Source organism: Thermothelomyces heterothallicus, assembly GCF_042370625.1.
Source record: "Thermothelomyces heterothallicus CBS 202.75 unplaced genomic scaffold P884_scaffold_13, whole genome shotgun sequence".
In the NCBI taxonomy this organism is placed as follows: domain Eukaryota; kingdom Fungi; phylum Ascomycota; class Sordariomycetes; order Sordariales; family Chaetomiaceae; genus Thermothelomyces; species Thermothelomyces heterothallicus.
The window spans coordinates 524,065-543,903 of record NW_027192574.1 but is presented as its reverse complement, the minus strand read 5'-3'; the positions used below and the strand labels follow the sequence as shown (position 1 = coordinate 543,903).

At 56.9% G+C, this 19,839-nt stretch overlaps 8 protein-coding genes across 8 annotated transcripts in view; 4 read left to right on the top strand and 4 right to left on the bottom strand.

Moving 5' to 3' along the window:
• Window positions 1–170: 170 nt before the first annotated feature.
• On the top strand, window positions 171–1,048 carry P884DRAFT_270254 (uncharacterized protein; the record flags this gene model as incomplete). The annotated part of the gene is made up of 2 exons (XM_069442331.1): window positions 171–725; window positions 875–1,048. 2 exons carry the CDS (start codon window positions 171–173, stop codon window positions 1,046–1,048), a joined length of 729 nt encoding a protein of 242 aa, XP_069297063.1.
• Window positions 1,049–2,339: 1,291 nt separating this feature from the next.
• P884DRAFT_202298 (magnesium transporter NIPA-domain-containing protein) lies at window positions 2,340–4,809 on the bottom strand (the record flags this gene model as incomplete). The annotated part of the gene is made up of 2 exons (XM_069438415.1): window positions 2,340–3,977; window positions 4,033–4,809. The coding sequence occupies 2 exons, from the start codon at window positions 4,807–4,809 to the stop codon at window positions 2,340–2,342; spliced, it is 2,415 nt and encodes an 804-aa protein (XP_069297062.1).
• Window positions 4,810–7,194: 2,385 nt separating this feature from the next.
• Window positions 7,195–9,012, bottom strand: P884DRAFT_285490 (uncharacterized protein). Its single transcript, XM_069443770.1, has 4 exons — window positions 8,767–9,012; window positions 7,779–8,418; window positions 7,504–7,603; window positions 7,195–7,424 (listed from the first exon to the last, which is right to left on the bottom strand). Exons 1-4 carry the CDS (start codon window positions 8,807–8,809, stop codon window positions 7,356–7,358), a joined length of 852 nt encoding a protein of 283 aa, XP_069297061.1. The 5' UTR covers window positions 8,810–9,012; the 3' UTR covers window positions 7,195–7,355.
• A 57-nt stretch (window positions 9,013–9,069) lies between these two features.
• Window positions 9,070–11,238, bottom strand: P884DRAFT_260386 (uncharacterized protein). The gene is made up of 2 exons (XM_069441442.1): window positions 10,912–11,238; window positions 9,070–10,839 (listed from the first exon to the last, which is right to left on the bottom strand). Exons 1-2 carry the CDS (start codon window positions 11,002–11,004, stop codon window positions 9,364–9,366), a joined length of 1,569 nt encoding a protein of 522 aa, XP_069297060.1. The 5' UTR covers window positions 11,005–11,238; the 3' UTR covers window positions 9,070–9,363.
• A 771-nt stretch (window positions 11,239–12,009) lies between these two features.
• Window positions 12,010–13,336, top strand: P884DRAFT_202164 (galactose-1-phosphate uridyl transferase; the record flags this gene model as incomplete). The annotated part of the gene is made up of 4 exons (XM_069438402.1): window positions 12,010–12,110; window positions 12,163–12,214; window positions 12,278–13,058; window positions 13,113–13,336. 4 exons carry the CDS (start codon window positions 12,010–12,012, stop codon window positions 13,334–13,336), a joined length of 1,158 nt encoding a protein of 385 aa, XP_069297059.1.
• P884DRAFT_330148 (uncharacterized protein) lies at window positions 13,237–14,054 on the bottom strand (the record flags this gene model as incomplete). The annotated part of the gene is made up of 3 exons (XM_069445668.1): window positions 13,237–13,363; window positions 13,436–13,924; window positions 13,989–14,054. The coding sequence occupies 2 exons, from the start codon at window positions 14,052–14,054 to the stop codon at window positions 13,469–13,471; spliced, it is 522 nt and encodes a 173-aa protein (XP_069297058.1). The 3' UTR covers window positions 13,237–13,363; window positions 13,436–13,468.
• Window positions 14,055–14,349: 295 nt separating this feature from the next.
• P884DRAFT_244666 (uncharacterized protein) lies at window positions 14,350–15,758 on the top strand. The gene is made up of 2 exons (XM_069440383.1): window positions 14,350–14,608; window positions 14,668–15,758. Exons 1-2 carry the CDS (start codon window positions 14,435–14,437, stop codon window positions 15,523–15,525), a joined length of 1,032 nt encoding a protein of 343 aa, XP_069297057.1. The 5' UTR covers window positions 14,350–14,434; the 3' UTR covers window positions 15,526–15,758.
• A 451-nt stretch (window positions 15,759–16,209) lies between these two features.
• P884DRAFT_202184 (Non-repetitive/WGA-negative nucleoporin C-terminal-domain-containing protein) overlaps window positions 16,210–19,839 on the top strand; it is a gene marked incomplete at both ends in the record, with an annotated part of 4,538 nt that continues 908 nt past the window's right edge. Inside the window, 2 exons of the mRNA XM_069438404.1 lie at window positions 16,210–16,525; window positions 16,600–19,757. Coding sequence (XP_069297056.1) covers window positions 16,210–16,525; window positions 16,600–19,757 — 3,474 coding nt within the window. The remainder of the gene's footprint in view (window positions 16,526–16,599; window positions 19,758–19,839) is intronic.

Sequence of the window (19,839 nt, the reverse complement as noted above, 5' to 3'; positions counted from 1 at the left end):
CCCCCAAAAACCCTACCTCCCCTCCTCCACGGAAGCAATTCAAGCCCCCTCCCCTCCGGCCGCCGAGAATAAGCTGACTCTTCCGCCCGTTTTCCTCCCCGCGCGGCTCTTCCCCCTCGGGCAGGCTCATCTCCGACCCCAACAATCCGGCCCTGTACACCAACCGGGCCATGGCGCGGCTCAAGCTGGGCCAGTGGGACAGCGCGGTGGCCGACTGCACGGCGTGCCTGCGCCTCTCGCCCGACAGCATCAAGGCGCACTACTCGCTGTCGCAGGCCCACCTGGCGCTGCGCGCCTACGACGACGCCCTGCTGCACGCCCGCACCGCCCACGCCCTGGGCGCCAAGGCCGCCGACAAGAGCCTCGGCACCCTCACCGCCCACGTGCTGCGGTGCAAGAAGGAGGCCTGGGACGCCGCCGAGCGCCGCCGCGTCCGCGAGGACGCCGACCTCGAGGCCGAGGTGCTCCGCCTGCTCGAGCGCGAGAGGGACGCGGCCGTCCGGGAGGTCGGGCTGCAGCAGGAGGAGGAAGGGGGGGAAGACGGCAACGGCGGCGGCGGCGGCGGCGAGGAGGCCAGGAAGGAGGTGGCGGCCGAGTGGGACGCCAAGATCGCGAGGATGCGGGAGGTCTTTGAGAAGGCCCGCCCGGCGAGCGAGAAGCGCCGGACCGTGCCCGACTGGGCCATTGACGACATCAGCTTCTGCGTCATGGTCGACCCCGTCATCGTAAGTGGCCGTTCCTCGTTACTGGTGTTGACTTTTCTTCTTTTGTCGTCTCTCTCTCTCTCTCTCTCTCTCTCTCTCTCCCTCTCCGTGTGTGTGTGTGTGTGTGTGTGTGTGTGCTGATCACTGGCTAACGCGGGTGGCTCTATCAGACAAAATCCGGCAAGTCCTACGAGCGCGCGTCGATTGTCGAGCACCTGCGCCGCCACCCCCATGATCCGCTGACCCGAGAGCCGCTCTACATCTCCGATCTGAGGCCCAACCTCGACCTCAAGCAGGCTTGCGAGGAGTTTCTCCAGGAGAACGGCTGGGCCGCCGATTGGTAGAAACCATGGCCGCCGGCTGTTCAGCCTCGAGTTTCGGGAGCCTACCATGGCATCGTTGCATAGCATGGCGTTTAGTTGGTTTCTATTTTTCCTGGATTTCAGCGTGTGGTCTGGGAGATTCCCCCATATTTTCTTTACGCATTCATAGCATTCTCACGCACACACGCACGTGCAGCATTTTACTGTACGAATATTGGCGCAGTACACAGATGATCCCGCTATCTCTTGTTGACGTTATGTCGGGGGGGGGAGGGGGGAGGAGCAGGAATGAACCTGAGAAGTGGAGGGTGCGTTTTGCGGCGGTCTCGATCGTCGGATGACTCCTCGTCCTTCCGGCCCGTTCGAGATCTCGCCGTCTTGTGCCCTGAGCGACAAGTCGAAAGAGGCCCGAAACGATCATCCCGTGTTCGTTAATTAGCGAGCTTACGTCTCGTTCCGCGAAGGATAAGCTATAAGATGGGTGACTAGTTACTCTGGGTGGAGGGACGGCGCGCTTGTCAACTCCGTTTTTGAATCATCGGCGTCAGGGTGATGTTAAGGCTTGCATTGCCTTTGTCGGCGGCCTAGTGGCTTGGGTATTAGCAGAGATGTTTAAAGAGTATCGAATACGAGTTCTGAGGCTTTTGAATGCCGGGCAATTGTTTCCATAATAGCCAAAAATCATCGTGGACACCGGGGTTTGGTGCGGTTTAAGCAGTGACAGGGGTCGAACCCAGGCTTTTTTTGGTGGCACAATGAATACACTAGATGTTGGCACTTAGGTACCTACGCTCGGCTGGGCAACATCACCGAGTTGCAGGTTTCAGGCGATAGGTTGTCTTGTCAACCCGCGATGAGAGCATATTTATTGTTCAATAAACGACTCGCATAGTGACTTGATGTGCTGTCTGAAGCCGAAATAACCGTTCACTACCCCCGACTTCTGCCAGGCCAAAATATCGGCGTACAGGACGATGCCGCCCCACTCAAGATGTATGTACATATACACCCAGTCGTAATGACACCGTCTATATACAGACTTGATCCATGCAGAATCGAGATCATGGAGAAGAAAGAATGAGATCCACGATGCTCAGCCCCCCACCCGCCCGCTCATGCAATCTAGCAACGTGTGTATGCAGCAACCGCAACCCGCCCTGACCAGACAAAGAGCCAAAAACACACGACCCAGGAAATGTTCGAGATGTCTTCTATAGGCCACCAAAAGGGCCCTCCTCGTTCAAACGTCATGTCGTCATGCCACGCCCGCGCGATCCCGTCATATCACAACAAAAAGAGGAAACTCAGCCCCTTATATGAAACCACCCGGTTTCCCTCGATACATCCCTCCATGAGGCGGCGGCGGCGGCGGCTTATCTTCCTCTTCGCCACCGCTGCGCGACCAGCCATCAAGACCGGCATCCCGAGTCCCTCCCCTCTTGCGTGACCTCCCCCCCTTCTCCTCCTTCTCTTGCCGGACCTCGCCGGCGCGCTTCTCATCCACCCCCAAACCCAACCCAATCATGTCATGTTCCTCACCTATACGCCAGGACGTCGGCACACTCGTCCCCGGAGCGGCGGTATACCCCCTGGTGATGCTGTACCCGTACAGCCGGGACGCGCCCGCGTGGTCCCCGTCGCCGCGATACCCCTTTCTGGCGTACCCCCCGTCATCGTCGTCATTGTCGTCGTCGTCGTCGTCGTCCTTGTCGCTATCATACTCACGGCCGTGGTTGTTTTTATGGTCAAGGTGGTCGTTGTTGTCGTCACCATCGTCGTCATGACCGGCGTATCTCCCCAAAGCCGGAACCGACAGCTCGTCGGCGCCCGAGGCGTTGGAATCTCCTTGGACCAGCCCCAGGGTCTCTTCCTCGGTCGCGCCGCGGACATGCGGACTAGAATACCCCCGCGAGGAGAGGCCGTGGCGGGAGGAGGTCGGGCGGGATGAGCCCGGACGGTGGCGATCGGCCGGTGCGCCGTCGCTGCTGCTGGTCCGGCTGTCGTGCTGGTGGCGTCTGAACATACTCTGGAAGGAGAACTGGCGGCGCGCGGTGGCGTGCGGGGGCGGGGTTGGCGGGACGGACGAGGCGTCGTCCGAGATGTTGCGGGTAGGAAGGCCGCCGAACTGGATGCGGCGGGCCGAGGAGCTGGCGGTGACTGGCGGGGTGTTGTAGTCGTCGGTCGACGTGGCGGGTTTGGAGCCGGCGACGGCGACGGAGGTAAGCTGGACGGGGTGCATCGGGCTCTGTACCTTGTTGGCGTCGGGGGTTTTGGGACGGAAGTCGGGATGGCCGGGGAGGAGGACGCCGCGTGCTCTCGTGCGGATGGTGCCGACGATGCTGGACAGGGCCGGGGAGATGGGCCTGTTTGCTTCGGCCAGCTCCTCCTCCGTCGGGAAGTGCGACCAGCCTAGGGGCGGGTGTGGTGTCGGCGGCGCGAGGTGGGTGGATCCTGGAGTGCCTGTTCTGGATCTGTGGGTGCTGAAGGTCGTGGTCCGCCGGCGCCTGATCCCGTCCCACTCGTACTGAGGCGCGCCGTTCTCGGTCACGGGTGCGAGGCTCTCCTGGAGCTTCTCTTCGTGCATCCGCTTCAGTTCGTCAAGCTCCATCTTCTGTCTGGCAGAAGACAACCTCCTGACGATGGCGGCTGTGCCCCTGATGGCATCCGCCTTGGGCTCCGTTTCGGGCTGTTCCTGCTCGGCGATGGTGTGGATCTGGTCCAAGTCTGCAGAGAATACGGCAGCGTCGGGGACGTCCTTGGCGGATTTGGACAGCTGAAGCAGGACAACACCGGCGCAGATGGTCAAGAACCCGTTGACCATCGTGACGATGGAGGTCGGAGTCCCCTTGAAACCTCGAAACAGGACCGCCGAGCTGATGATGGTTGTAGTCGTGAAGTAAACGTAGTATGTGGGCGTAACCAGGGCGGCGTTGAAGATGTTGAGCGCTTTCTGCGGCGCGGTCAGCAAAGCACGGCCACGCCACGGAACACTGGACAGTTCTCACATTCAGAAAGATGATCTCGGTCAGGAGCGTCCCGATGACGAAAACCAGCAGGACGTAGAGAAACCACTGATTAAACTGCGGCGTACCGCTCGCCTGCGCAACGATGGCCGCGCCCAGTCCCTGGGTCGCGACGACGCTAAGGCCGCCGATCCAGCTGCAGATGGAGATGTATACCAGCATGTTCTTGCTCCCGTACTTTGGGCCGAGCCAGAAGGCGGCGATCGCGGAGCCCACAATGATGACGCCAGCGTATGTCAGGAAAGCCGGGTGAATGACAAAACCCTGCATCTCCTGAATGTTGCTGACCGACGACGACTCGGGCGCGTTCATGACGATGACCACGGCGCCGACGATGCACAGGAAGCAAGCGACTTTACCGACCAGGCTCAGGCGCTCCTTCAAGAAGATGGCCGAGAGAATGGTGGTAATGACGACCGAAAGCGCGCCCAGCGGGGTGACCAGGACGGCATCCGTAAAAGCGTAGGCGGCAAAGTTGAGGCCCTCGCCCAGGATCATGAGGATCATGCCGGCCCACCAGTAGAAGTTCTTGAGGTATCCGTACCCTTCGCCGGCGACTTCGTTGTACTTCTCGTTGGCCTTCAGCAGCCCGACCTTCTTGAGCACGAACGAGGTCCCAATGAAGGCTCCCGATCCCACCGCCAACCCTATGCCGATCGCCTTGAACGCCGGCGGCCTATCTGCGCCCGAAGGGGCAATGCCGCCGGAGCGGACGTACAGGTCGTGGACATGGCTGAGGGCTTGCGCTGCGCTCTCCATGACGGGGCCCAGGGAGCCGAAGAGCGGGTGGGAGCGTCACTGCACCAACGGTTCCGGTCTAGGGTTGCGGGCTGGACTAGGAAGACCGGGTGCAGCGCAGGGAGCTACTACGGCTCGCGAGATGCTTTGCGAAGAGGTCGTTTTCGCTGTAAACGTGTGTGTGAGACGGCATGGGCCAAAGGCGTCGGTCGAGGTGCCGCTGAAGGGATGATGTTGATGGGATGTCCTGCAGAAGGAAAAGGAGGAGCCAGCTCAGAGATCGCGATACCACAACGGAGAGAGTCTGCTCGAACTCGACTATGCACGGAACGGTGTAGGTTCGTCTGCGAGGTGCGGGCAGGTGTTGCGACGGAGGAGCCAAGACTCGGCCCGAGACATTCGACCCTGGGCGGATCAGGATGATCGGCGGTCCAGAAGGGCGTTGATCTTGGCGCTGGTCGGAGCAGCCGTCGCAAGGCACGGCGTCAATTCAGGGGCCGTCGTTGGCGACAACTGCGTTCGAGTCGAGACCTCGGTCGTCCCGGGCGGTTGCGCTCTGTAACGTACCTAACGTACCTAGTACGCAATGTCTGTCGAAACAGATCTCAAAGATGGCCCCGTTCTTCTTCTTCGGTCCCCCGGCTCTCTCTGGCTGCTCGGGAAAATGAAAAAGGGCCCCGCCAAAAACAAATGGCGGGCGCAGAGCGATAGTTAAGGTGCGAAGAAAGCTAACGTTAGTGTAGTACTCCGTAACTGTGCGCAAAACTCGGTGGCTGGGCTCGCAGGAATCGTCGCGCTAAGCTTGCACTCACAGAAACAGCCAAACCTCTGGAAGAACTTGAATGTAGGTATGGCACGGGTAAAAAAAAAAATAAAAAAAAAATAAATAAACAAAAAAACAGGTGCTGTTCTTTGATGGAAAACCTGGAAACTGGCAAGTGCGACGCCATCTCATCTCTCGAAAGGCCACCAGTGGCCATCATTGCTCGAGCCAGGCCCGTGAGTGCGTGAATGGGGTGCCCCCAAGAGGGGCCCTTAGCGCCTCGAACTTTCTGCGCTGGCGAGGCAGGGATGTCGAGACCCTTGTTGCGGGGGAGCGGATCATCAGCGCCGCCTTGAAACGACAACCGGGACAGCTCCTGTCCCAGATCTTCGCAAGAAACGCCACTGGACCCTCGGCACTCAGACATTCCATTTCGGAGGCTCCACATGCGTTGGGCTGAGAAGGAGTTTCTCGTCGTCAGCTGCTGCGGTCTGTGCTTCATGTGCTGCCCGAGAGCCTGAGAGTGGGGGTTGCGCTTTCCACGATCCAGCTCCGTACACTAGTAACTCGAAACAACATCGAGAAACACTTGCGAGTTAGAGCCAACGTGGATGCCCCGCATATCTGCCCATTCCCACAAGAGAAACCTTGATACAGATTCCTGACAATATTCGTGGCAGCTTCGAAGCTCGGTTCTTCTCAAGATAGCAAAGCGAAAGACTCGAAGAGCCTCCGTCTGAAGTCCGCTTAGCCACGCGCCCTGGGGAAAACAGTGTGCACATCATTATACTAGTGATTACGAAGTACAGTACATAGTTACTCTGTACGGAGTCCTGATTGCTTGATACCTGGTTGTGGCTCAACTGAAGCCCTGATGATATCATCAGCCACAGCAGTGAATCTCGAAAGTGGCGCCAGGGGAGAGTGTTTGGTTCTGGACGCGTTGCTTGTACACAGTGCTCGGCCGGGCTCTCGTCGCGGCCCTGGTCAGGCACAAGGCTCGGCCACGACCAGATCGTTTTGCTTGCTTTTCTGTGAGCGACCTTATGAGGGTCCGGGGGGAAAGGGGGCGAATGTGATCCATATGGCCGACAGCTCGAGAACTCATCCGAATCCTTCAGCGAGTTTGGGAATGGTAGCGGCTAGTATCTTCATCCCATTGCCTACCTTGTGTATTCCGTGAGCGCTGGATGAGGAGGGCCATCAGAGTCATCCGCCGAACAAACGGGCAATTAATAAGTCATGCCGTTATTCAACCATCTTTAAGTGCACATTAATCCGCGGAATCTAATTACCCTAGCACGCCACTTAATTAGGGGGTTGAAAGACTCTTAGATATTAACCTTCACAAGGTCAACTCGACTTCAAAACAAAACCGTTAATAATATGACAATTTCAGGATTCTAAAAGAATTACGTTAGTGGTAGCTTATAACTTCGATACTGTTAGCACTATACTAGAGGAGTTTCTTCGAAGTTCGAGACAATTTTAAAGTATCAATTTTATAATAAATCGAGACATTTGAAGGAAAGAAGAGTCTAGTTATCATCTCCTAACTCAAGCAATTGAGATTAATACTATTTTTATACTAGCCTCGGGAAGTATTTTCTTCTGCATGCCGTATTCTTTGAAAGAAGTGATAACTCTTCATCAATTCTGCTATTCGGGGAAATATGAATTCATAAGCATTTCTACCTTATCGTAAATAGCACCAACTGACGCTGGCTTGCTTCCCGAGCACTGTCCTCCATCTATCTTACCCAGGATCAGGGACCCGGCTTGCAAGGGTTCAACCAACCGTCGCCTACCACGGCAGCGGTTTCCCGTCATACGACAGGAACTGACCCGATTTGTCAGGGGTCCAATTGTCAATCTACGGAATGCAGATGGGAGGCCTCATGTTAGCTAAACCATGTTCGCCGAAGCAGGGACAAGAGATAAACCGTCCGTACCTGTTCAACAACACACTTGGCGCTCTGCTCCACCGTCATCGGCGGCTCCTTGCGCCCAACCGCATCCGCCAGGATCTGTCCCAATGCCGTTTGCACCCATCTGCACACGGCACATACGTGGCAGGTAACCCACATTAGTAATCCTTATTGTGCTCTGAGGGACGGAGGAAAGGAGGAGGGGAAGGAAGGACGGAACGAGAGGGGGAAAAGAAAAGAAAAAAAAAAGAAAAAAAGAAAAAAAATCAAGAGGGAAAGCCGGGAGTAGCACCACTCACCCGGGATGTAAGACCCCAGCCACCAGCTTCCCCTTCAGCTCCACGCTGACCTTGCGCACGAACCAATTCGCCGCCGCCTTGCTCATCCCGTAGGCGATCCCCGGCATGCTCTCCCTTTCCAGGATCCCGATGCTCCCCAGCGAACTCGAGATGTAGATAAACTTCTTCTTCTCCCACCCCGCCGGACCGCCTTCCTCCCCTTTCCCCCCCTCCCCCTCCTCGTCCTTCTTCTTGTTCTCCTTCCTCTCTTCTCTGGATTCCAGCAGCGGCCAGACGGCCTGGAACAGCCGCGCCGTGCCGGCCGCGTTCACACGGAAGTCGCGCCCCATCACGTCCGGGTCCGCGGTGAGCACGTTGCCCGCGCACGTCGACCCGCCCGCGTTGGCAATCACCACGTCCAGCGCCGTCACCCCGTGCTCGTCGCGCAGCCGGGCCGCGAGCGTGCGCGACGCCCGCGCCGGGTCGGCCCGCGCCGCGTCGTCGCCGTCGTCCAGGAGCACGGGCACCAGCCGGCTGGTCGGGTGGATCTTGCCCTCGGGGAAGGAGGCCGGTTCGAGCGAGGCGGACGGGTTGCGCGAGGTGGCGATGACGGTCGTGTGGGGGCGGCTCAGGAGCAGAGTCGTCACGGCAAGGCCGATGCCTAGAATAAAGAACATGTAAGCAAGATTGCCAGGGCGAGCAGTTAGATGAACATGTTGTCTGGTTGTAGCTGTGCGGCAAAAGTGGGAGGGAAACATAGGATGACAACAGGAGCGGTCAATCAAACAGCGAATTGGCCGGAAAACAGGGAGAAGAGGCAAGCAAAGAGACGGAGCTATCAAGATGAGAAAAAATAAAACAAAAGGGAGAGAGAATCAAAAGAAAAGAATCGGAAATATATGACAGACAAAGCGGGAAGAATTTGTGAGATCAGGTTTGCGTATTCGAAGGGCGCAGACGGTTCTCAAAAAACCACGTCAGTGGATGTTGGAAGGAAACTCGCACTCACCCCTATTTGCACCCGTGATGAGATAGACGGTATTGTTCGACATTGTGGATGAAGAAAGCAGGCACGACGAGCCGCAAGGTAAATGATGGAGAAAGGAGCCGGCGAGCGAAATTACAGAATGGAACAGCTCTTGCTTCAAACCCAAACGTCTCGGAGCGAAAAGGAGAAAACACAAGGTGGAGAGAACCGAACGAATTCGAAGAAGAATGCGAGGGGTTGCTTAAATACTCCGGGGAAAAAGGGTGCTGCCACTTACACGCAGATGACCAATAAGCACGGCCACCGGCATGGCTGAGGGAACTTGGGGGCGCCTTTTTACGTGCGTTGTTATCTCCGTCCATGCGTTGCTGGGCCGTCTTATTGACTTTGGCCCCTGAGCACGTAAACACGGCAAACCTAGGTAGTCACAGTGGTGGACTAACGACAAACGAAGGCAGATATGTCTAAAATCGCCATTTTAAGCTATCAAACCATGAGTCATTGAAGTCGCTCCTGTTCCCTAATGGTATTCCGTTCTTTGACACCAGACGCCAAAACAAAAATGGCCTTCGCTTAGCCAGACACCGGCCATCGCAAGCAGTTCCCATCATTCCTAACTCAGGCCTTGACCACCCAGCCAGCATTCACCATGAAATCAAAAATCCTTCCACCTTTCTGAGAGTCCAGACGGCAGATTTCCTTAGCTTGCTTCTTCTTGAGACTCCCATTGCCCTTGAGAGCCTCTTTAAGGATCTGCTCCTTGATCATTAAGTAAGGCTTGGGCTGGAGTCGAAGGGTTTCGCACAGCTTCACCTCCTCCGGAGTCAGGAGATGGAGATCCGGTGCATTGTCCTGGGTGAGCTGAAGGGGCTGGACTCCCGGAATCGGCTGCGGCACGTATTTCTGCCTCGTAGGGGGGCCGCCGTTGGCGACCACCACACTTCCGCCGTTAACATTGCCATTGCTTTCGGTTTTGACACCATTCGCCCCTTCGCCAGTCGATGCCCCATTTGTCGTCGTCGAGCGGAAGGGCAACTCGGGTGCAACTAGGAGTGCCGCGCCACTCGGCGGTTCTGGCGGTGGCTGCTGCTTGTTGCGTTGATTGGTTGCGAGTCTCTCGCGGTCCATAGACCCCAGTGGAATCGACTTCTGAATCCGCAACGCCTTCTCTTGCTCGTACTTTTCTCCGCTCCGGAGGTCGCCAATCTTGAGACTGCGCCATTCCTGCAGTTGCGCAATTGCCTGTCGAAGATTGAGCTCATCCACAAGCCCTTGACAAAACTGCTCGAAATCGGTCCGGTTCATCATCCGCGCAAAAGGTTTCGCCTTGTTGAGCAGATCCCGTTCTTCTTTAGATCGCTTCTTCTCCATCTTGGTGTTCTCCCGATACTCGAGCAGGTTATGTTCGAAAATCACCTTCTTTCGTTCGGCTCGCTGTGTTAGCCGGCAATTGTAGATATCCATCACCGTGAGCTTGAGCTCCATCTCAGGCTCCAGCTCGCCCGTGCGCGGGTTGATGCCGTCTCCGGGATCAAATTGCATGAGCTGTACTGCCTCCTCTGCTTCGTTGGCGTACTCCGTCTCAAACTCCAAACGGCCAGGCATGTAGCCTTGAATCTCGTGACAAGCTGGCACACTGGCTGTCGGCTTGGTCTTGGGCTGCAGAGCGGGTGCGTTCTTGGCAGCTTCTCTCCGTTCCTCAATCCTGCGCTTCTTGCGGGCCTGGAACTCCTCCCTGGATATCTCGTTCGCTAGTTCCATATCGTATGGACTGCATCGTTCCGGAAGGGGAAAGCGCGACGACTCAATATAGACTTTGAGATAGTGATCGCGCACTTCGTCCTTGTCCCGATACCCGCCGATGTGGTCTGCGATGTCTGCCCACGATCCCAGGCCGTAAATCTCGGCGCCCTCGAGGAGCAAGAGTTCCTCGTCCGCGCCCCATTCTCTGTCGAAGATCGGGAACGAGTTCTGCTCAATGACTCGGTACGGATGTGTTGCAGGTTGATGTGCGTTGCTCGAGGCCCCTTTGGAGAAGCATTGTACGCAGAGGTCGTAGTCGTTGCAGGCGCTATGAGCGCATCTGATCCGGACCTATCGGTTGATGGGTCAGCTGAGTCCGTACTTGATCGTCGGATAGCAGGTTGAAGAGTGCCAGATACTTACGGTTGATGTGATATCCGCAGAACAGACATCGCAGACATATTTCACACCTCCTTCACCGCCCCTGGCTGCGATCTTCTTGCGAATCACGCCCATCCTAGAGGTCGCGCGTGGCGCGGTGGGGAGATGATTGCGCCGACAGGGGTAGGATCAAGAAGCAACCGACGGCTTGCGAACGGGGTTTATGCAACGCGAGAAAATCCTCGAAAATGACTCATACAGGGCTGTTGATGAGTGAGTACGGTGTGCTTGTGGTGATGCGACGCGTATGGTGATGATTTCGTTAGGGGACAACGCGGAATTCGATGGAATCTGCGATGGCTCTGCTTGTTGAGAGATGCAGTTGACCGTCAATTCCAGAATAGGCGCGCGACTCCAAGGTTCCCACTTCATAAGCTTGGCCAAGTGCCTCGTGTCTATTCCAGGAAACATGCGGGGGAGCTGTCCGAGGTTTTGCCGGGGGATATTGCCCGGCATCCCATCGGAGCAGGGCGGCTGGTTAACCCTAACCCTCATCTCCCATATGTGGTATTGAACCACCTCAACCCACCAAGGCTCCCCCGCTGCAGGCCTCAATATGGTTTTAAGGTAGTAAGAGCGCCTTGGGTCATGGTGTTCAGTATCTCCCGAAATGCACCATCTGGGTACTTGTGAGTTTTGTGAATGGATCTTGGTTCCGCTGTTACTCTGATGGGGTTTGCAAAAGACGTGATGGTCGAAGATGCGCGAGGTCTGCGCGCTAGTCGCAAAGCGACCTACGGATGACAGATGAAACTGAGAAACCACATGATGTCTGTGTTCCCGTGCATGGCATACCAGCTGGTCGGGCCGGAGGCTGAGCAGATATTAAAGAACGAGAACAGGTCCCCAGCTTACACATTAAGTTGGAGCTCCTCTTTAAAACTCTTCCTCCACCCCCAGCACTGAAATTCCGCCGGGGCAATGCCGAGCAAGCCCGCAAAACCCCGCCTCTTTCCATCAACCAACTGACCCCGGACGTATAAGTGCGAGGTTCGGACTCGAACATTTGGTACTTTTCATATCGCCTTCTTTTGGGATAACTTTTCCTCTCGCATCATCTTGGTGTTTCTTTGGCAAAAGATGCCTGACCAGGTTTTGGATGATATTTCTCATCGCCGATACAACCCATTGACTGGGTCTTGGCTTCTGGTTTCGCCTCATCGCACCAAGCGCCCATGGCAGTGAGCACATTCCCTGCCCGATGTCATGCGCTTGATACTTATACAGCCACAGAGGCCAGCAAGAAGCCCCATCGAAGAACACCCTTCCCGAGTACGACCCCAAGGTATGGTGGCCTGAGCTCTCATCATGACGGCTAATAACGTACGCCATTTGACACCGATCGCAGTGTTACCTTTGTCCCGGCAACCAGCGTGCCCAGGGTGACAGAAACCCTCACTACAAGAACACCTTCACGTTTATCAATGACTACAGCGCCGTGAAGGAGCAACAACAGGACTACAACCCAGACACAGAGAAGGATGACATCGCTTCTCTCCTGCTGCAGGCTCAGCCCGTCATCGGCCGGTGCTACGTGCTCACGTTCTCGCCTAGGCACGACATCACCCTCGCTGATATGACGGCCGCGGAAATATTGCCCGTCATCCAAACCTGGACCCGCATCTATGGCAGTCACTTGTCGGCTACCCACCCACTCAAGGCCCGGGCGGACGAGATCCTCTCCGCCATCCCAGTCAACCCCGACGGCGAGGTCGACCCACCCAAGAACCAGCTGCGCTACATGCAGATATTCGAAAACAAGGGCGCCGCCATGGGTTGCTCTAACCCCCATCCACACTGCCAGGTGTGGACGACCAGCACGATGCCCGAAGAGCCAGGAAAGGAGCTGGTGCAGATGGCCAAGTATAGGGCCGACAACGGTCGTCACCTCCTCGCGGACTACGTCAAGCTCGAGATGGAGAAACAAGAGCGCGTGGTCTGGCAGAATGAGAGCTTTCTCGTTGTCTGCCCCTGGTGGGCGGTGTGGCCTTTCGAGGTCATCATCATCGCGAAGCGCCACGTACGCGCACTGGTCGATCTCACGGATGACGAGCGGCTTCAATTCGCCGAGGCCGTGCAGGAGGTCACGCGGCGCTATGATAACCTGTTTGAGACGAGTTTCCCGTACAGTAAGTATCAATTCGTTCCCAGCGGTGAAGGATTGCAGCTTCTAATAGGACCAGGTTCCGGCATCCACCAAGCACCTCTGGACTGCACTGAGGAGGAAGCCGAGACAAGCTGGTTCCACATGCATTTCTACCCGCCCCTCCTCCGGTCTGCCACCGTCCGCAAATTCCTCGTTGGCTACGAGTTGATGGCCGAGCCGCAGCGAGATATCACCCCCGAGCAGGCGGCTGCACGCCTGAGGAGTTGCGGAGGTGACCTATACCGCAAGCTGCTGAATTAGCGAAGGCGTTTGCATGCTGTTGGACACCTTCGCCCGAGCATCAACATTAGGCAACTTGGATTCCGATGTGCACCGGACTTAGCCGAGGCAGAAACATACCGTTCTTGTCATCCCTCTCGTCGAAAGAACCGCCTACCGCACGTAGTGGTTGTACTGCAAAATCAACCAGGTGGCGCCGCCATATGCCGCCAAGAAGGGGAAAGCCTGCGGCCCGCTGAACCTCATGGTCTTGTACACGAACATCTCACTCGTAAAGTGGAGGGCAGCGATGACGTGGGTCCAGAGCGCCAGCTGGTACATGGCCGGGTTCTCGATCTGGTAGCTGGCGTAGAAGCGAATGATGCCCGCCACGAAGGTGTAGATGCCGAACAGGCGAGCCGCGAGCGGCGACACCTGGTCCTTGGCTTTTTCTGAGTCCTTGCCAGTCGATGAGGCTGGCTTGACTTTCGCGATGCTATCCTCAGGGTTGAAGCGGTCGGAGGCGGGCGGAAGCGAGTGGTTGGTGACAAAACGGCCGTTGTAGAGCCGGCGCGTGTAGTGCAGAGTCGCGTAGTTCTGAAGGGAGTTGCCCACAGACACGAGCGAGACCTGGACAGAGCAAACCGTGTCAATACAGGCTAAGGCCATGGCGCTTCAACACCCGAGCACTTACCACGAACAAATAGTAGGGCAAGTAGCCCTTCTCTGCCGAAGGGAGAAATTGCTGGAGCTTGTCCATTGTCGCAGGTGTCTTTTTGATGGATTCGAGAATGGATGAGACTGAAGGGAGGAATCGGCGCGAGAGAGAAAAAGCTCCTGATCCTTCCTGGCGTCTTCCTTCGCCCGTCACGACTTCAAGACGAACGTGGGCGTGCGCGCCAAGCCCGCTTGTATGTATGCACAGGAATCCGTACTATGTACAATAGTGTAGGACGTGGGTCCGTCGCGGAAGGCAACCGCGGTTGGAACCTGGAATTGGTTGGAGTTTGGGCCCCACAGCGGGCCTTTCCAAAACTTCCGCTTTGCAAAGTTCCCAACAATTTTATCGGAACACGGACGCGCTCTACTTCGACCGTACCAGGCATCATCGGGTTCCATTGGTTCGACGACTTTAGCATCATGGCGTCCAATTTCGATCTCCAGGAGACTTTGGAGAGAGCTGTCGATCTCTGGGAGTCTCTGCCCAAAGCCGCTCATTGGGCTTTGGCCGGCATTGGAGTCTTCTACGTTGCTAGAGGGGTCCTGTCGTTTGTCCAACTGTTCCTTACCTGCTTTGTTCTCAGCGGCACCAATGTATGTCCACGTGCTCCATGCTGGTGCCCGACCATTTCTGACAGAATCTCGAACAACAGCTTCGCAAGTATGGCAAGAAGGGCACCTGGGCTGTGGTCACCGGAGCATCCGATGGTCTCGGCAAGGAGTTTGCCCACCAGCTCGCCGCTAAAGGCTTCAACTTGGTCCTCGTTTCTCGCACCCAGTCTAAGCTCGACGCTCTCGCCCGCGAATTGACACTGAGGTGGTCCGGATTTCAGGCCAAGACGCTCGCGATGGACTACTCCAAAAACGACGATGCCGACTATGAGCGGCTTGCCGAGCTGATCTCGGGATTGGATGTGGGCATCCTGATCAACAACGTCGGGCAGTCGCACAGCATCCCCGTTCCGTTCCTCGAGACCAGCCGGGATGAGCTCGAGAACATCGTCACCATCAACTGCCTCGGCACACTAAAGACCACGCAGATTGTTGCGCCTATCCTGACGAAGCGCAGGAGGGGCCTGATTCTGACCATGGGATCGTTCGCCGGTTACATGCCTACCCCTTATCTCGCCACCTACAGTGGCAGCAAGTCCTTCCTGCAGCACTGGAGCAGTTCACTGGCGGCGGAGCTGAAGCCCCAGGGCGTCGATGTTGAGTTCGTCATCAGTTACCTGGTCACTACCGCCATGAGCAAGATTCGCCGTACTAGCTTGCTTATCCCCAGTCCGAAGCCGTTTGTGCGCTCTGTCCTGGGAAAGGTTGGCCTGGGTTGGACGGAGAAGTTCACCAACACGTACACGCCGTGGTGGAGCCATGCTATCTTCAAATGGGCTATTGAGAACACGGTGGGCGCGACCAGCGGCATAACTGTCTGGTTTAACCGAAGGATGCATCTGGATATCCGCGCTCGGGCGCTGCGGAAGGCGGAGCGGGAAGCTAAGAAGAAGCTGTAGGCAGATATGGTGGCGCCTCCCAAAGGTGTCGTGTACGATTTTTAGTGACCTAGGGCAGGATGGATGGGTGTGGTACGGTAACGCTGAATGAGAAGGTTTAAGTCTTTGCGCGCCGTAGTTAATCAATGATAATTAGCGATGCACATCAGTGCAGCGTACAGATTACACTTAAATGGAACAATCTGGAGGATTTTCTGTCCTGCGTTTTGGCCACGACAGAAAACTTGGTTGACCTCTGTCCTGCCTGTGGTTTCGGCGGCGGGCGCTGAAAGGCGGTGGCAGAGCAACTGCTAAATGTAGCTTAGCGCGGCGTCATCAGACCCCAGCGCGGTCGCGCGTCAGTGCCAGCTGCTTCTCACCAATGATCCCGGTTCTCCAAAAATTGTTTACGGCCAACCGCTCTCTCTAACCCGGCTTCCTTGGCCATAGCTACTCGGCGCATTGCACCGTTTCGACGACATCCCCTCCCCAATCGTGTTGCGGGCCTAACCGCCAGCTGGTCAAGCTTCTTTGATGGTGCAATTGTGCTATAACGAACGAGCTGCAGCAGGCCAGCTCCGGACTAACTAAGCGGGGAGCTTCGTTCCCAACCTCCCGCGGCTGCGACAGGGCAGCGCCGACCCACGAAACAGCTTCGTTGCTCGCGCCGCAAGCACAAAGAAGAAGACTCCGTCACCGCCCACCATGAACCCCGTGACGCCGGTGCGCCAGATTCCCGGTGCATTCATCAACACGCCCGCGCCGGGCCCGAACACTGTCCGGCGGCGGCTAAACTTCAACGAAGCCGCTGGGGCGGGCACAACGGGCACGGGCACGATGGGGACGGCGCCAGAGCCCATTACGAGCACTCTGGGGTCTGGACAGCAGGAAATAGCCACTGGGATGCTGCCACCGCCGCAGGCCCGCGACGACTTGCCGCCTGTGGTAAAGGCTGCCCAAGTCATCAACCAGACGTTGCAGCTCGACGAGAGCTATCCCGACATTGACTCGTATTGCAGACGTATGCTCCCTTTGACCCCCCTGCCTGGACGATTCCAAAGCTCAGACGCGGCTAACAATCGCCGATTGGTATAGCTGGCGCATCCTCCGACTACGACATCCAGTACGCCGACTCCTCGTGGGCGCCCTTCCATAAGACGTCGACGTATCCTATTCCCGACCAAGTGTTTTCCCGCTTGAACCAGGGCGCAGTTTCCACAAGGATCGGCCTGTTTGCAAGCATCAACTATGCCTGGGCCGCCATCGACGATTCCCTCTTCCTCTGGGACTACACACATCCGGACCCCGAGCTCATCGGCTATGAGGATGCCACCCACACAATCACTGCCGTCGCGCTCGTGCCGCCGAAACCAGGGGTGTTTGTCGACACGATCACGCACATACTGGTGGTCGCGACGACCACGGAAATTACCTTGCTAGGTGTTTCGGCTACCCCAACTCCCTCGGGATCACGGTCGGTCGCGCTGTACCAGACCAAAATGTCGGTCCACCGAGGAAGCAGCGACGTCAGCCTCATCGTGGGAACCGCGTCCGGACGCATCTTTCTCGGTGGCGACACCGATACGGATATTTACGAGCTGTTTTACCAGCAGGAGGAGAGATGGTTCTCGAGCAGGTGCGGCAAGATCAACCACACGCACCAGGGATGGGCTTCGGTTGTGCCCAGCCTTCCCCTGGCAGGTCTCCCCTTTGGGCAGCGACAGCAAGAAGGGCTAATCGCCCTTGTGGTTGATGATACGCGGAATCTGCTCTACTCGCTCTCCAATCGGTCAACCATCCGCACCTACCACATGGAAACGCCCGAAAAGCTCACGAAGGTCATCGAAAAAGACAAGACCAGCTGCCTTCGCGACTTTGCGCACATGGCAGACAGCTCTCCCCTCTTCACCGACCGGACAAACATCGTCTCACTGAGCCCAATCCCCGCCACCGAAGCCTCGAAACTGCATCTTATGGCTCTCACCGACACTGGATGCCGCCTTTTCTTCAGCGCAACAAGCTCTGCGTCATACACGATAGGCGGGTCAACAAGTCTCGCCCCGCAGAGCATGCAGCTCCAGTTCGTCAAGTTCCCGCCAAAAGAGCCCGGCGCTCGTCCCAGGACCGTGCCCGGCCAGTCGAACGAAGGGCAGCTGGACAAGACATCGCGGGCCCTCGATCCCAGCGCTCTCGGTGTTCGGTTCGCACCCGGCTATTTCTTTGACGTCGTCCGCAAGCACTCCAGCTCCGATATTCTCTTCGTCTCCGCTCCCGATACGGGCAAGATCAAAGCCACCACGCCAGCCTCAGCACTTAAGTATTATGAGCAAGGAACGTGGGTCGATCTCGAGAATGGGAGCCGAATTCTCGAGATTGGTTTGACAACAGCCCCCTTCTCTGCATCAAAGCAGCCATTGGGCTTTGGCAATGAGCTTGCTGTTCAGTTCGATAGCGCCCCGAGTGAATTTGCGGTGCTCACTAACACTGGTGTCCACATTGTCCGCCGGAGGCGGCTCGTCGATATTTTTGCCAATGCGATAAGGACTTGCTCTGGCGAGGAGGGACTCGAGAGGGAAATGCGGAAGTTCCTCAACCAGTATGGTCGCGTCGAGGCCATATCGGCGGCCCTTGCTGTAGCCTGCGGACAGGGTAGTGACCTGCGCGCCGGCACCGGTAGGGCACCGGATCAGAAGACCGAAAACCTAGCCCGGATGGCGTTTGTCGAGTACGGCGGTCAGCCGAGGATCGCAGAGTCGGACGGGAAGCAATTAGTTTCGGAGTCCGTCAGGCTTTCATCTCGGCACGACGCTCTGGCTCTGTACCTCACGCGTCTCGTCCGGACAGTGTGGAAGTCCAGAGTCATTGCGACGAAGGCAGAGGCGAAGGGCTCCCTCGCTGTTTCCTCGACCGTTCCCGCGGCCAAGCTCATCATGATCCAGGAAAATATTGAGCGGCTGCGGAATTTCCTCGAGGCGAACAAGAGCACGATCCAGGGGCTTGCGGGTCCGTCCGATCGCCTGTTTAGCAGGCAAGAGGAGATTGCCAACCAAAAGGAGCACCAGGCGTTGCACGGTCTGCGAAAACTCATGGAGAGCATATCGGAAGGCATCTCCTTTGTTCTGATGCTGTTTGATGAGCGGGTCTCCGACATCTACGCCCGCCTCGACCCAGCGTCTCAGCAGCAGTTCCGGGATTTGACATATGAGCAGCTGTTTTCCCAAACCCCCGGCAAAGAGCTCGCTAAGGTATTAGTCAAGGCGATCGTCAACCGCAACATCGCCAGCGGCGCCAACGTCGAGACGGTTGCCGATGCGCTGAGAAGACGGTGTGGCAGCTTCTGCTCTCCTGACGACGTCGTCACCTTCAAGGCTCAAGAGCAGTTGCAGCGCGCCAGCGAGCAGATCAACAATCCCAACGTTCTTCGGACCCTTTTGGGAGAGAGCTTGCGGCTGTTTGAGCAGGTCGCAGGCAGCCTCACTCACTCCAACCTCCAGAGCGCTGTTGAGCAGTACACGCAGCTGAACTACTTCGCAGGCGCCATTCAGTTGTGCCTCACTGTGGCTCAGCAGAAGGACCGCGGCAACACGGCGCTGACATGGGTCAATGACGGCAAGCCGGCCAACGACTCCCGCAAAAAGGCATACGACGAGCGGAAGGCTTGCTACGCATTGATCCATGAGGTCCTCGACAAACTCGAGGTTGCTTTCGCTGGCGAGCCCGAGGTCGTCGATGGCCGTCCCACCCTCGCGGCTACGAAACGAAATGAAGCGTACACGGTCGTGAACGACTCGAGCGATGAGGTCTTCCATTTCGATCTCTATGAGTGGTACATTGAGAAAAGCTGGACTGACCGGCTCCTGGCTATCGACTCACCGCACGTTATTACGTATTTGCAGCGCCTGGCGGAGACCGATTACCAGCATGCCGAGCTGCTCTGCCGGTTCTACACCCACCGCAGCCGCTTTTTCGAAGCTGCTCAGGTGCAGGCGGCGCTCGCAAAGTCGGACCTGAACATCGGTATCAAGGACCGCATCACGCTTCTCAGCCGTGCCAAGGGCAATGCGAGTGTTAACACCATTGGCATCAGCCGGCAACAACAACAACTGCTCAATCACGAGGTCACCGAGCTTCTCGAGATAGCGCATATCCAAGACGACCTACTTGAGCGACTGAGGGCCGATACCCGCATCTCACCGGACAAGCTGCCCGACATCGAGGAGGCTCTTGACGGGCCGATCAAGAGCGTCACCGAGGTAAGCATCACCTGCACTTTTCTTGATCATACTCCCTGTTTCATTTCTTCTTCTTCTTCTTCTTCTTCTTCTTTTTTTTTTT

Excerpts from the sequence above, each read along its gene's own strand:
- P884DRAFT_285490 (XM_069443770.1), bottom strand. The coding sequence starts at position 8,809 with ATGTCGAACAATACCGTCTATCTCATCACGGGTGCAAATAGGG. Across the intron at positions 8,419-8,766 it reads CATCACGGGTGCAAATAGGG|GCATCGGCCTTGCCGTGACG; the intron begins GTGAGTGCGAGT and ends TCTTTATTCTAG. Across the intron at positions 7,425-7,503 it reads CCAAGTGTGTTGTTGAACAG|ATTGACAATTGGACCCCTGA; the intron begins GTACGGACGGTT and ends TGCATTCCGTAG.
- P884DRAFT_244666 (XM_069440383.1), top strand. The coding sequence starts at position 14,435 with ATGGCGTCCAATTTCGATCTCCAGGAGACTTTGGAGAGAGCTGTCGAT. Across the intron at positions 14,609-14,667 it reads TTGTTCTCAGCGGCACCAAT|CTTCGCAAGTATGGCAAGAA; the intron begins GTATGTCCACGT and ends CTCGAACAACAG.
- P884DRAFT_260386 (XM_069441442.1), bottom strand. The coding sequence starts at position 11,004 with ATGGGCGTGATTCGCAAGAAGATCGCAGCCAGGGGCGGTGAAGGAGGT. Across the intron at positions 10,840-10,911 it reads CTGCGGATATCACATCAACC|GTCCGGATCAGATGCGCTCA; the intron begins GTAAGTATCTGG and ends ATCAACCGATAG.